At 44.5% G+C, this 14,945-nt stretch overlaps 1 protein-coding gene across 4 annotated transcripts in view; it reads left to right on the top strand.

The window, feature by feature from the left end:
* The window catches only part of EFL1 (elongation factor like GTPase 1), a 770,553-nt gene extending 755,840 nt beyond the window's left edge, over positions 1 to 14,713 (top strand). For all 4 annotated transcript variants that reach the window (XM_069222577.1, XM_069222575.1, XM_069222574.1 and 1 more), the window contains exon 20: positions 14,276 to 14,713. In XM_069222577.1, the coding sequence (XP_069078678.1) occupies positions 14,276 to 14,464 (189 nt within the window). In that variant the 3' untranslated portion in view covers positions 14,465 to 14,713. The remainder of the gene's footprint in view (positions 1 to 14,275) is intronic.
* Positions 14,714 to 14,945: the final 232 nt, after the last annotated feature.

Consider the following 14,945-nt stretch of genomic DNA (forward strand, 5'->3'; position numbering starts at 1 on the left):
GAAATAGCTATGAATGCCAAATCAGCCCTTTTAGTAACTGCTGTACAAAACATCTGGGAGAATATTTTCACCGCCTAGTCGAATTAACATATGTGCACTTGCAGATAGCCATGAGAAGCTCCACTTGTCTTACGCTTGATATCCGTTTCCTCACACAGTATCCAGACTTAAGTTTTGGAAAAGATACGTGTTTTTACATTTGACCTATGTTTGTGAAACTCAAAACGACGTTTTGGAACTGGAGAGCCTCCCATCCAGTAAGAAAAAGATTCGGAGTGTGGAAAATATTTTTTTCTTGTGAACGTTCCCAAAATTCTATGAACATTTCACACAAGTATGGTTTCATAGTGAAATGTGGTTTGCTGGTATCTCGACTGACGTGGGCAAGTCTTGGTTGAGCATAATGTATCTCTCAGTGGGACATTTTCTGTGCGAACAAGTCTTCTGTTGGAATGCTGCAGGACTCTTTCACTTAATAAAAGTTGAACAAATCACGTGATGCGAAATTACAAGAAAATTAACGGATTTCATGCATTGTAAAATTCTGGAATTTCATCAATTTCACCAGCACAATTAAGATTTTGCCCAGGCTTAAAAAAATGTTTTTGGCACCAGGTATTTATTGGTGGTGCCCAACGCCTGCTGCTTTACCTCACCCTTTACAAGAACCAGTCCTATGTGTGATTGCCATTTTCTTTACTCTCGACACGTTGTTGTCAACTTGCATTGTGAATAGAACAGCCAGGAAGTTAACCTTTGTGTGAGACACGTTTCTGCTAATTATTTCTGTGATGTATCGCGTGCCTATGTATGTAGTTAGGCGGGCCCGAATAGAAATGGCATGTTTTATTTTAAACAGATAGCTATGGGAACCTGCTTATCTTGATATCTGCTTCCTCAGACAGTGTCGACGTAAGTGTTGGAAAAGATGCACGTAGTTGTACATTTGGCTACTGTCAGTGAGAGGCTCTAAAAATTAGTTATGCTTTAATGACAGCATAAAATCTCCCTTGCATTAATTACATTGGTAATTAGGTGTAGTTTTGTGTGATATGTTATTTTATCTGTATGTGGACAGTGCTTTATTGTTTGCTCTTTGAAAACCGCTTTTGGGAATGGGTATCTTATCGTGTGCGGGGTGTAACAAAGATAAAAGGCTTTGAAAAACGACTTCATGAAATAAAAAAGTAGAAAACCATTAATAGACTAACATTTTCTACAAATTGAACACAAAACATACTTTAGTATATCACAGAAATGGAATGATAATGTAAGCCTTTTTCACTGCACAGTGTCTGTGTCGAAAACCAGGTGCCCTTTAAGTGGAAACAGAAATGAATTACTCAGTTTGTGAGGCTTCCTTGGTGAATTATATATCTGATAGAGTCTTCTTTCTGCAGTTTTATAACCTTAGAATTCTCACCAGATATCAGACTGGATCCAGGAGATTTTCTTGAGTAGTACCCCTGTGCACCAGTAGGTGGCATTGATTGGCTCCATGTTCATCGTCCGCACCGGATATGATGTCAAGGGTCCTATATAGGTGCCACCCTGGGTTGCTGACATCAGTTCTTTTCTTTCTGCGCTAACAAGTGCTGATCCAAAGAGAGCTACCCCTCAGTCAATTTTTTACTGGCTTTTTTTGGCTTTCTATTGACTAATTTTTTTCAACTGTCAACTCCTGGTGCATCCAGGATGTACTCCAGAAAGACCGGCTTAAAGCCATGCATATCCTGTTATCGGTCAATGTCTATGATGGATCTGCACCACGTGTGTCTTTGGTGCCTGGAGCACGACCTGAAGTCATGCTCTGAGTGCCGGGCCATGCATCTGCAGGCTTTGAAGGAAAGGTCCCTTAATCAGATGTGCTTGACTTGACCAGTACTTGACTCCACGCAAGTTGAGTTCTTGGTCAAGAAGAAAGTCCCAGGATCGGTTACAAAGTCCTCTATTGTTGACATCCCACTCCAAGTCCTTCGGTCAATCAGGTAAGTTGGGGCACAAAAAGAAATCCAAGAAGTGGAAGTGTTCTCCGACTTCTCCTCATCTGTCGGCCAACAAAACAAGGGAGCGCCAATGATTTAGGCCTCGTTGGTGGAACCTTTGCCTGGGCCGACTCCACGCCTCCCCTAGTTTCCGGGAACCGGAGTGACCCATGCCCAACTCTGTGAGATTTATGAGACCATGCTCCTCATTTTTGGGCAACCTGACACTGCTGGAGCGCCTTAGAGCCATGGAGTCGGAAGGGGTACCTTCGGGTTCCACATCAGCGGCTTCAACCTCGCCGCCAAGGGGCCTCCAGGGAGCCAGTCCTGGATCTAGACTGGCGTTGGTTGTACCTCCTTGACCATCCCCGACATTCCCAGCACCATCCACGCCTGCGAGCGGTGCCATTACTATTGTGAACTCCGACATGGAGCTGGATGGGCGAGGTATACCAGCAACTACGGCGCCAGCAGGAGCCTTGCATCCTAGATCGGTTCCTAAGCCCTTTTATTATGGGGTAAGCTTTGAGGATGAATGGGGGGGGTTGCCAGACCCTTTAGAATACCAGCTACATGAAGCAATGAACTGGCGTGAAGACTTGGGTGAGGCCAGCAGACTGGATACTTCTCCAGATACTGGCATGCTTTCTTCTCCTACCGTGCTTACAGAGTTAGGAGCTTCTTATTCTATGGTGGTAAGAAGAGCAGCTGAGGTCCTGGAACCTCAGCTACCTTCAGTGGCCATCAAGATTAATCTCTTGACAGAGGCGCTGCAACTGGGAGCTTCCACCTCAGAACCTCTGCTCCTGTTGAGTAAGGCCCTCACTGACGTTCTACTGGGTACATAGTCCAAACCGAGCACAGGCAATCCATCATGTCAGACAAATGGGTTTTGCAAATATACTGAAAGAGCTACTCCCTCCCCTTCAATACTACACCTCCATCCATGCCAGAGTTCTACGATTGGATTATGGAGGATCATTTGTCCCTTCTCCGTGAGGAAGTTACTGTTCTCTTGGCCAAGAGAGCCATAGAGAGGGTTCTCGTCCCTGAAAGGGCTATGGTTGCAATTCCTGCTACCTTCTGTCTCCCCAAAAAGGACAAGTGTATCTGCCCTTTCTAGAACTTCGGCCCCTCAATCTCTTGGTCAGGATGCACACATTGGCTCAGGTTCTATCTACCCTCAACCCAGGATACTTGATGGTTGTGTTGGACTTGCAGGTCGATTATTTCCATATCCCCGTCCTGCCTGTCCACAGACGTTACTTGCGGTTCACGGTAGGTGACAAGAACTTTGAGTTCACTGTGCTTCCCTTTGGCCTTACCAGCGCCCCTCCGCTGTTCACCAAGGTGATGGCGGTTGTTGCAGCTCATCTGTGGAGATCAGGGATTTCAGTCTTCTGCCTATCTCGATGACTGGCTGTTGAAGGCGGGTTCTCCCCAGGCTTTCATCTCCCAACTCCAAACAATGTCGGACTTCCTGCATTCGCTGCTGTTCTCTATAAACGTGCCAACGTCACACCTGACTCCCTCTGAGATTCTCCCTTTCATTGGAGCTGTTCTAGACACAGAGCAGTTTCGAGCATATCCTCCCGAGGGGCAAGTCCAAAATATTCAGGCTATTCCAGTATTTCAGCCTCTGTACTGGATTTCGGTGAGCATGACACTGAGGCTGCTGGGCCTCATGGCCTCCTGAGTCCTGCTGGTGACACGTGCCATGATGGCATATGCGGGCTCTGCAGTGGGACCTGAAGTTCCAGTGGGTGCAGTATCAGGGAAATCCCTCAACAAGGTCCGAATCTCGGAGGGTACTGCAAAAGATCTGCAATGATGTTTAACAAACCACAATTGGGGCAGAGGCAGAGGCATGTCCCTCTTCCTTCACCAAAAAGATCTGACAGTAGTGCCAAATGTGTCACTCCTGGGGAAGGGCGGCCATCTGGGAGAGGTGTAAATCACAGGCATCTGGTCCCCTGTGGAAACCGGACTCTACATCAACTTGTTGGAGCTTCTTGTGATCCCTCTGGCATTGAAAACCTTTCTTCCCTCTATCAAGGTAAATGTAGGTCAGGTATTCAAAGACACCACCATGTTGTACTGCAACAAACTGGGCGGGCGGGGTCGTGGACCCTTTATCAAGAGGCTCTGTGCCTCTAGACATGGCTGAAACAGCAGGGCATATCCCTGGTGGTTCAACATGTGTTGGGATCTCTGAACGCCGGAGCAGACCAACTCAGCTGAAAATTCCTAGTGGATCACAATTGGCATCTCCATCCGGAGATGGTGCAAGGTCTCTTTCAGCAGTTTTGCATGTTGGAGTCTCCAAGGCAGCAATCGCTCAAAGATGCCTTCGTCTCAAGTGTGTAACTCAGGCCTCCGCCAAAACCACTTTTGCCCAGAATTCTGAGGAAGATCAAGAATGACTAGGCTCAAGTAGTCCTTATGACTCCGGACTGGTATCCGTACTGCTGAGCATGCCCATCAGTCCTCCGATCAGACTGTCCAGTCAGGAGGATCTTCTGTTGCTGCAGCAGGGAAGGGTTCTGCACCCAAACTATACACTTTCCACCTTCCCGCGTGGAGATTGAGCAGCAACTGTTGACAGCCTTTGACCTTCCTCCCAAAGTCTGTAATGTAATCTTGGCAGTCAGGCGTCCCACCACAAAAATAGTATATGCCTGTGGATGGAACAAATGTGTGGCATGGTTCTCAGACAAGTCTGTTGACCTTTATGCCCCTCTCTCTCAGGTGCTCTTGTTCAACCTTTCCTTAGCCCAGCAGGGCTCTGCTATGGGCACTCTTAAAGGATATTTGTATATTTTTTTCTTTTTGACGTTGCCTGATCAACCTTCTTGGTTTAAGTCCCCTATTGTACGTTGGTTCCTCAAAGGCCTTACACATCTTTTTCCTCCATCCCCATTCATTATACCCTAATGGGATCTGAATTTGGTTTTGATCTTTTTGATGTGCTTTCCTTTCGAGCCTCTCCACAATTGGTCTCTCAGTCCTCTCACTTTCAAAACAGCCTTCCTTGTGGTTATTACATCTACCCGCAGGGTGAGTGAGTTGCAGGCATTGTCATCGAAACCACCCTATCTTTTTGTCTAACATGGTGCTTTACTCCAGGGTCTTTTATTCTGCCAAAACAGGTTGTGCTCTTTCATGTAGGCCGATCCATCACCTTGCCTACTTTTTACACATCTCTACATCCTTCTAAGGAAGAAGAGAGACCCCACCACCTGTGCCCAAAATGAGCGTTGGTGTTCTACCTTTTTTGTACAAAAGAGTTCCAGGTGTATGAGCAACTCTTTGTAGGGTATGTGGGTGCGAAAAAGGTCGGGCAGTGATGAAGCTGACCATCTCCAGATGGGTGATAGTCTGAATTAAGAGTTCTCTATTACCTTTTTTGTTTCGTCTTGTGTGACGCTTTGTCTCTGTCTATTCACTGTATATGAGTGTATGTATATTTTAAAGAAATAAGTGTTTGTCTTTCCTCGTGAATATGTAAATATTTATATATCTAATTTTGACCATTGTATTTTGTTGTTGTTGTACATACATATGTAATAAATATCATTTTCTGTATTTCTGCTATCATTATTCTTTGGTTGTTCTATATTGTGGACAACAGTAAGCATTAGTTGTAGCTCATTTTCCTTTCTTGTACTCAAGAGTTTCTACGCACAGGCCAAAAAACACCCATCTGAGTGTTTGCATGCTCATTCTACCTGAGCCAAAGCTGCAGCCCCTGTGTTAGCACGCAGAGTTCTAGTCCTTGACATCCATCAGGCCGCCACGTGGGCATCTCTGCATGCTTTTACTAAACACTACTGCCTGGACAGTCAGGCTGTAGGGCTGAGCACTTTACCCGTTTGGTCCTGCAGGACTTTCTGGTTTGAACTTGGTTTGCAGATCCACCTCCACAGATTGTATTGCTTGGATATCTGTTCAAAAATAAGGAATCTGCAGCTAAAATTCGCAATCAGATAAACAAGTTGCTTACCTTCAGTAAAGCTTTATCTGATAAAGACAATATCTAGCTGCAGATTCCCTACCGGTCCACCCATCCTCCCCGCTCTGCAAACTGATTTTTAGAGACCGAGACTCTCCCCTTTCAGGGCCTTAGTTTTGATGCACCTGTAGTCCATTTCTTCATAGCACTGTGCTTCTGGCATAGAAAGCCGTGAAAAGAAACTTACATCATCGCACGAGGGTGGAGCTTATATAGGACCTGCAGCATCACATCTAGCGCGGACGACGCAGAGCCAATTGATGCTACCATACAGTGTTCCAGTGGGTACTGCTTACGAAAATCTTCCGGATCCAGTCTGATGCCTCAGAGAATTCAAAGGTAAGGAATCTGCTGCTAGATATTGTGTCTACTAGGTAAGACGTTATCAAAAGTAAGTAACTTGTTCATCTTTCTGTCCATTTTGTGATCCTGCACACCCTCCTTTTTAGGTCTTGCCTGTGACAGCACATACACTTCACTTGCGAGAGAGATTGTTTTGGTTAGGGTCCTTCCACTGCTGGTGCAGTGATTAGGGTACTATTTTTCCTTTCTAGCTAGCACAGTCCTTGTTGCTTTTTTCCCTCTGATCCTCTCCCCCTCTCCTTTGTTGCTTCTACCCTTTTACCTCCAACCTCCAGTTGTCCATGTAGCTACTTCCCTCACAGACTCTCCATCCTGTTGTCCGTGTTGCCTCTTCCCTCCCACGTTCTACCCTCCCATTGTCTGTGTTGCCCCCCCCACCCCACCCTACATTAAAAAAAAAGCACTGTGACACAGCTGGATTCCCATTCCAGCATCATAGCGCTTTGTGTTTTTTCAAGTTTTAGCCATGCTGCAGAGCGGCCGTACTGCTGTACAATGGCTAAAAAATATTGGCAAAAGCCAATAGTTCTCACATAGGTGAAAACATTTGGTTTTGCCAATGCTTGTTCAAATCAATAGCAACTGCCCATTTAAATGACGTGAAACACTCAAATATATGTTTTCCAAGGTATTTGAATGAAAAGTCATGTTATCGAGGTAACAGTGTCTAAATAAAATGGTTGTAAATACGTTTGTAATTTAAACAGCGTATGCTTGCCATTTAACCAATTTCCTCTTCATTAAGATGGGTTTTGTGAAACCGCAATTGCAGTGATTGCGAACGTATACACTTGGGCTAGTGTGCCTGATTAGAGTGTGCCAGATGGGATTTAGTGCAAAAATAGCAAGGTGCCTAAGTTCTCTTGAGCCCATTACGTAGTTTCACAGATTGGACCCAAGTGGCACATATCATTCCACATTGATGGTGTTCTAGTTACCGCTGATAGCTGCTATGTGCTGCCCTTGGCAGTGTAGAGACTAGATGAAAAAAATCATGCTTCTCAAACGGAAAGCAGCATTTCCATCACCCATCCATTCATCTTTATAACATTGTCTGTAGGAGTTTCATATATAATAATTAGATATCCCTTTCCCGAAATGTACTTAGTATTTAAAGGGGTATCGCGCAAAAATGACCCTCGCCGGTTTATGTGTTATATTATAGGTATTTATAGAGCACATGTACACCATAAGCTTTCATGGCACTAAATAGCCAGAGGACACATATCAAAAGGATCTGCTGTAGAGAGAGGATGCTCTTGAAACAGCCAAGTCTTGAGTGCCTGTCTAAACTTTATGTAATTTGAGGCATCCGTAGGCTGAAAGGAAGAGAGTTCCAGGTCTGGAGGGCTAAGACAGAGAACCTGGAACCACCCATTCTTTACGTTTTGAACTTGGGGACAGTAAGGAGATTCTGAGAGGAAGGTACTAACGTCCTGTTTGGGGTGTATTTCATAAATCTAGTTTATGAAAGGGTGGCCCTACTCAGCAAGGGTTTGAAAGATAATACACACTGTTTTAAATGCAATCGTTTGCTCCCTGAGGAGCCAATGGATGTCTTTCAGTAGGGGCTTAAAATGATAGTATTTTGGCTGCATATATATATATCTCACATTCTGCTTGGTTCTGGACAGTTTGGAGCCTGGAAAGTAAAGTCATAGGGAGTCGATATAGAGAGAATTTGCAAGGTCAAGATGAGATATAACCAAGGCTATGACTACTTGAATCAATGTTTGAAAGGTGAAAAATGTAGAATTTTTTCTGATCCTGTGAAACGATAAGAAGCAGGATTAAATTACAGTGTCTAAATGAGGTTTCAAGGATAATTATCAATGATGACTGTGAGACTTTTTACAGATTTCTTTGAGAACAGTGTGTCCCCCATATCAGTGGGCGAAAAGGTGGCATTGCAATAATTTATTTTCCTTCTTGTGATAACAATCTTATTTTTTCCCGTGTTGAGTTTAAGATGCAATACAGTCGCAGATAAAGTCTGTAGGAGGCTGGCTCAGTCTATGGTGTACACCTGAGGCACCCTCTACTGAGTACGGGCAACCCACAGTGATAGTTTAAGTGGTTCCAGTTAACCAGAACTCTGAAGGGGATAGCTGTGGAGAGCAGGGGTGGGTGTAGAACAATTGCAAATACCACACAGGTCAGTCAGTGATGTACACACAAGAAAGAACCACACCAGTGTTAGAAAAATAATGTATTATTTATTACACAACAAGTACCAAACTAACGTTGGTATATCTCCTAACCAGAGATATCTACACATACAAATATACAAGGACACAGGTAAGCAAAGGCATAAAATAACATGGGCCCCAAGGGGGAGGGGGGCAAACTATGTACTAAGGAAATGGGATGAGAAAGTTACAACTAACCAAGATTACCATCCAAGGACCTTCACTAAAACATCAAAGCTAGTATTCCCCAGGCTCCCATGTGCAGAAATGTTACCCCGGGTCAGGTGTCCACAGGATAACATTGGGAAGTTGCGTTTAAAATGTTCATGTTCTTGGAACCTTCCCACAGGACCCCGAGGAAACCCATTGGGACAAGGAAGGTTCAAGAGTGCCCCCATTCGTGGATACCCAGAGACATGGAGTACCTACACCAGGGAGCCCAGGTGCATAGGGGTGAAGTTGTGTCAGAACCTCCCATTAAAGTCAGTGGGGACCTTGGTTGTCCAGCTGCTGTTGTGACTCATGGATCAGGTCGGTGGAACCCAGGTGTAAATTCTGGACGAAGTGGACCTAAGGAAAGAGAGATCACAGTCCAGCTACCCAGAGATGCCTAGGGGGTGCGAGAGGGCAAATCCCACCTTTCTTGGAGATGCTTTCCTGCAGGATTGGTGTTGAGGAAGTGCAACTGTGGTGTCCAGGCAATGCAGGATACCTCAGGAGTCTTCCACAAGCTGTCCCATGTCGGTCTCCGAATTGCAGGAGGGTCAGTGATCAGCAGGACCACCAACAAACCTTGACAAATGTACATATTATTGCAGGATTTGGGGACCAGCAAGGTCCAAGGGACTCAACCTTTGTAGGTAAGTCCAGGCCAGCCCTCTGCAAGCAGGAGAGCAGGCAGGAATTGTTGGAGACCCCAGGAGGACCCTATGGCAGCAGACACAAGGAGTCACACGTAGGCCTCAAAATCAAAGCATAGTTGGAGGTCCACGCTGCAGGGGTTGCACAGAGGACTTCGTTCTTGGGCCTGTGTGGTGCTGGAGGCCAGGGCTTCTTGGAGCTAGTAGGTCTTCAGACTGCAGAGGCACCAACCCTCGGCAATGGCAAACGTGTTGCGCAGGGGTTCCGGTCAAGCAGCTCTAACGAGGGACCACAGACTTCTCAGAAGCAAAGAAGACAGGTCAGACCTCTGGAGAGCCACAGAACCACCACCTGTGTTGCAGAGCTTTGAAGAGTCCATGGGAAAGCAGGATCCACCAACCGGTCGTCGATGTTGAGATGCCTGTGGATGCATGGGAGTGACTCCTTCACTCCAAGGGAGGTTCCTTTTTGCTGTCCTAAGTGCCAGCAGAGTCTTTATGACTCTGAAGGATGCACGGACATGGAAGTTGCAGAGTGCTTGCAGTGCACGGACACGAAGTTGCAGTAGGAGCCCTCCTAGTAGGTGCAGTCTTGTCTTGGTTCCTGGCAAAGTCCGACAGCAGTTCCATTGTCCAGGTTGCAGAGGTGTCTTGCAGAAGAGTCTTCCAGTGGAATCTTGTTAAAGAATACTACAGATGACTCTTTTAGACAAATCTGAGATCTCACCCTCAGAGGCGCCCTTAAGTTACCCAGGAAGGGCGTTGGACAACTTCTTCAGTGACCCTCCTATAGGGGATGGGGGTCAGGAATGCTATTCAGCTGGACTTACCAGTCAAACGGTCTCAGGGGCATCTGTTCAACTTCTTTCTAAGATGGCAGAATCAAGTGGCCACCTGGCAGAGCTCTGGGCACCTCTGTAGAGGAGGAGTTGGGTAGGTAGATGGTCACTCCCCTGTCCTTTGTGTGATTTCGCGCCAGAGCGGGAGCCGGGGGATCCTGCACTGGAGTAAACCGGTTAATGCAGGGTGGGCACCAAACACCCCCCACCTTAGCCAAGGGACACCTATTTTTAAGGGACAGGTAGTAACAGCTCTCCTTTACAGGAAATTATTTGTTCTGCCTTCCCCTGTCCGAATTAAGCTCTGCAGCTGGAGGACAGAACAGTGTCCGGGTTTGGCAGCAGCATTGGAGTGCACACAGACCCAGAAAATCTGCACAGGCAGACATCGGGGTATTTCGAAGGAGCCCCCACAGAACATAGTATCATGCAACCAACACTGGAATTGGTGTATTTTCATGATTCCAATATGTTTGATACCAAACATGAATAGGTTTTGTGAATCCATTATGTAGTTGGACATCTCGTGATGACCAGTGTCCACTACATACCTTAAGATGGCTTTCCCACACTTACAAAGCCCAGGACATGGAGCCTGGGCTTTCTAGGGGCACCTCTGCTCATGCAGGAGGTGCCCTTGCACTTTGAACCATGCTCCCTGTCCTTGAGCAGAAGGGCCTACCTTAGGGGTGGTTTTATTGGGTCAGAGTGCAGTGATTATGATGTAAGGTGCACATCATCTACACTGATAGGATTACTGACTCATTGGAGTGTGCGGGACGAAAACCGGCTTGGCACAGCTCTAGAAATGTAGACACATCAAAATGGAAGCAGAGGCACCTTGCCACATGAGCCGCCAAACGTTTTGCCAGAAAAGGCATTAAATCAGTCAATAGTTTTTCAGCAAGAAGGGATCATCTCCTAACTTCGTCTGGCGTGGGATGACCACAGCATCCTTAAAGGAACTAGGCACTCTGCCTTGAGAACAGGAGGTATTCAAAAGGGTCTGGGCAGTATTTGGGCGGGGGTCAAGGGCCAGGGATCTTTGTGGAGAGCCGGACTTTAAGTTGGACAGGAGTTCCATAAGGCGTTCATTGCCAATGGGAGAGAAAGGTAGCTAGTGTAAAGGGATTCCTATCCTCAGTTATGACACACTTTGTGTTCTAGCAAACAGGTATACTGCCCTTCATGGTTTTAATCCTATGATGAAAAAGGCATTAAACAAGTTGCAGAAGTTATGGGCAGGAGAGAAAGGGAGGGTCTGCCTGTCAGGGTTAGATAATTTTGACACTTTTTTAAAGATCTCCTTAGATTTATTTGTTGGTTGGAGAATCTTTGTAAAGAAGGACGACTTTGCTTGCAAAAGTCGGGTTTTGGAATCCCCAAGGTTTTTATTTTTTATTTTAAAGATTTCCTTCTTTATAGGAGTGCAATCTTCCAGCCATTTAGGTTCGCTTTGGCACAATACCATCTTAACTAGCTTTAATTCTTCGGGAAAAAAATTAGCAGAATCGTGACCTCTAACCATTTTAGACATACGTAATGGATCATGTGTGTTGATGGCTTCCATTAACCAGGAGGCCAGCTCCTTTTCAAAAGAATCGACATCTTGTTTCTCGTCTGATATGATGGTTTTAAGATAGTTGTAGAAGTTATTCATATCTGCTCCCAACCATTTCCGAAATGATTTGCTTGCCCGTAGGCTGTTCTTCTGAACACAGCCCGATCGGGGGAATTAATGAAAAGTGTTCAGACCAAACACAAAATATTACAGTTAAGTTAGTCGATTTTAAAATAATAGACTAGACTTGGTCTAACGTGCGGCCTTTATTATGAATAGGGACAGACACATGCTGTTCTAGATTGAGTTAGCTTAGGCAGTCTTAATAAATCATAAGGTTGCTGGCAGCTATTCTCATCGTTGGCCCATTAGTTAAAACGCTGAATTCATAAAATGCATGGGGAAAAGTCGGCATGTGTTCCAGGACCCGATAAATGAGAATACATATTAATGGTGAAAGTGTCAAACTCCTTAATTCTGAATAGGGCGTCCAATCCAAAGTGCATTAAAATTAAGGTTACGTCAAAGTCTGCTGAATCCAGGTCATCATTAGCATTTTAGTGTACATGTTCATGCTGCAGCATATTGTCATAGAAGAGTTATGCTGATGCAAGGAATTAGTCTTAGCTTAGAGGGTGAACTATAATAAAGTAACAGACAGAAGGCCTGGGCGGAGCTGTCTTCGGAAGTAAACTATCTGGTATTACATGGAAGGGAGTATACATGTATGTATGTGTTATTTATATAGCACAAACCTAGCTGAAAGGTAGCAGAAATGTATACAGTGTCAGAGGCAAACAGGCAGACTTTGTGGAAGGAGTGTTAGTTGATCTGTGGCCTGTTCCTTCATCAAGATGTACTCTCAACTCAGATTGTAGCACAACTGTAGTTTTATGGTAATCTGGTAGAGAACAGGATATTTTGGTAGTTGTCACCGAATACACTGTACTAAGCAGAGCCTAATTATTTTAAGAAAGAAAAAATGTAAATTGACGATTCTAGGGCTCAAAACTGCATAACCAATTAGAGTTGTGCAGCTGCATAAAGTCCAGCATTGGAGTGACACAGGCTGTCTAGGTGTGACCAAATATTGGAGCTCCATGTGGCCCAGACCAAATCTCCATTATGTGGCCCGTATTTCTTCAGTGCAAGCCACCAATACCTTGGGTTAAGGTTTTTGGGAGTTGAATATACCTACTTGTATTCATTGCGAGTAGCAGGTGGAGAAATATAATTGAGTACGTTGCAAGTGAAATTACCATGAATGGCATTCTCTCAGCACACTTCTACTTTCCACTTCTGCTTGCAAGTTGGCAGAGGGCCACAGGCTGCACTCGAGTAGAGCAGGGCAAAGCTTGATGGCACATGGGCTGATTTCAGGAACCAAGCTTTGCAGTACATGGCAGTCATTCTACTATGACCCTACAACATGTAACAAAACATATTCTTAGTGGCAAAGGGTATGCTCAGGCATGGACCCTCTGCTCACTGTGTCATTGGAGCCAAGCTATAGCAGACTGAAGAGGCCAAAACCACTATTAAGTTTCTTGTGTTCTGATTCAAATAGGACCTGGCTTCGCAGTTTGAGCTGGACATTTCCCACTGTAGCAGGACCAAGGTTAATTTTCATATGGCTGGGTCTAATCTGAGGTTGCATTGTGGATAAAAAAAAAACAATGGGCTGGAATGTTGCCCCAGTGCCCTTGGTTAGACTACTTGGAAGCATTCCTCCCATCTCATTTTGTGTTTGTCTAAACTGGTGACGCCCTGAAATATTAGCTTAAAGCATCGACACTAATTTTTAAAGCATAAATTCATTATATTGTTTATACCATCTACACAAAACTAAATAGTCATTATAAATGCCCCAAAAACACCTACTACAAATAATGCACAAAAGCTAAATGCATACTTAGTCTTGAAAAATTAGTACCTGATCAGTTAAACCACATGGGGTTTATCAGTCCTCCTGGATGGCAAGCAGCAACAGGAGTTTCTAATGCCACCCTTTGCAATTGAAAAAACACCTTTGATCTATTTGAAAGGCCATAGGTAGAACTGCATAAACAAAATTAATTTTAAACATTATGGTCCTGATTACGACCTTGGCACATAGGATACTCCGTCACAAACGCGACTGATATCTCGCCCCCGTTTTACAAGTTCCGTAGGATATACTGGAACTTGCAGTATGGTGGACGGGATAGCCTTCACGTTTGTGATGGAGGATCCTATCCGCAAAGTTCGTAATCAGGCCCTGTATGTGTGGAATACTTTTGCGTCAGTTTTACAGTTTACCCTCCTGTCTCAAGCTTGGCTTACTCGTCATTTTAGACAGATATGCTCTGGCGGATGGCACGTCTAAGTGGATTTCACTCCACACGCTTAGAAGTGCTTTGCTAATATAAGCAATGCTTAACACTTTTTTTCTGTTCTTGTCTTTTCTGCCCGTTTCTCTTCCCATAGGTAATTTCCAGTGATCCATTTTGGGTACCAACGACTGAAGAGGAGTATTTACATTTTGGAGAAAAGGCAGACTCCGAGAACCAGACACGCAAGTACATGAATTCAGTGAGAAAACGAAAAGGACTGGCTGTGGAAGAGAAAACTGTCGAGCATGCAGAGAAGCAGAGAACTCTCGGCAAAAATAAGTGACCTTTTTAGCTTCTTATTCAGAGATGTACATATATTTCTTACAGATTTATTATGAGCATATATCACATATTGGATTCTTATTGTCCAAGAATATAAAAAAATCCCGATGGATACAGTTTAAATAAACTTATTTTATTTCGCTGTTCTCAAAATGTTCACCTTCCAGGCCCAGTAATTCCCCACCTGATATTGATGTACCTAAATAAAGAAAATAAAGAGAAATTGATACTAATAAATTTTTTGCCAATATCACGGACAATGGCTCACATTTTATATGAGTGAGTGAGTGAATGAATGAATGGATTTCTTACTATTTTAATGTGTTGGCAGGTAAATTCTAGATTCACCTGACACTATGAAATGTGTCACCAGTAAGATATGTTATCCGTGTATTCATCAGCCATCAGGAACGTGCTTGTTCAGGTGAGGCAGCCATTATGCAGACCTTAAGTAAGGTAAGTAATACTGCACAATAATATAG

This window comes from Pleurodeles waltl, chromosome 3_1 (genome assembly GCF_031143425.1).
Source record: "Pleurodeles waltl isolate 20211129_DDA chromosome 3_1, aPleWal1.hap1.20221129, whole genome shotgun sequence".
Classification (NCBI taxonomy): domain Eukaryota; kingdom Metazoa; phylum Chordata; class Amphibia; order Caudata; family Salamandridae; genus Pleurodeles; species Pleurodeles waltl.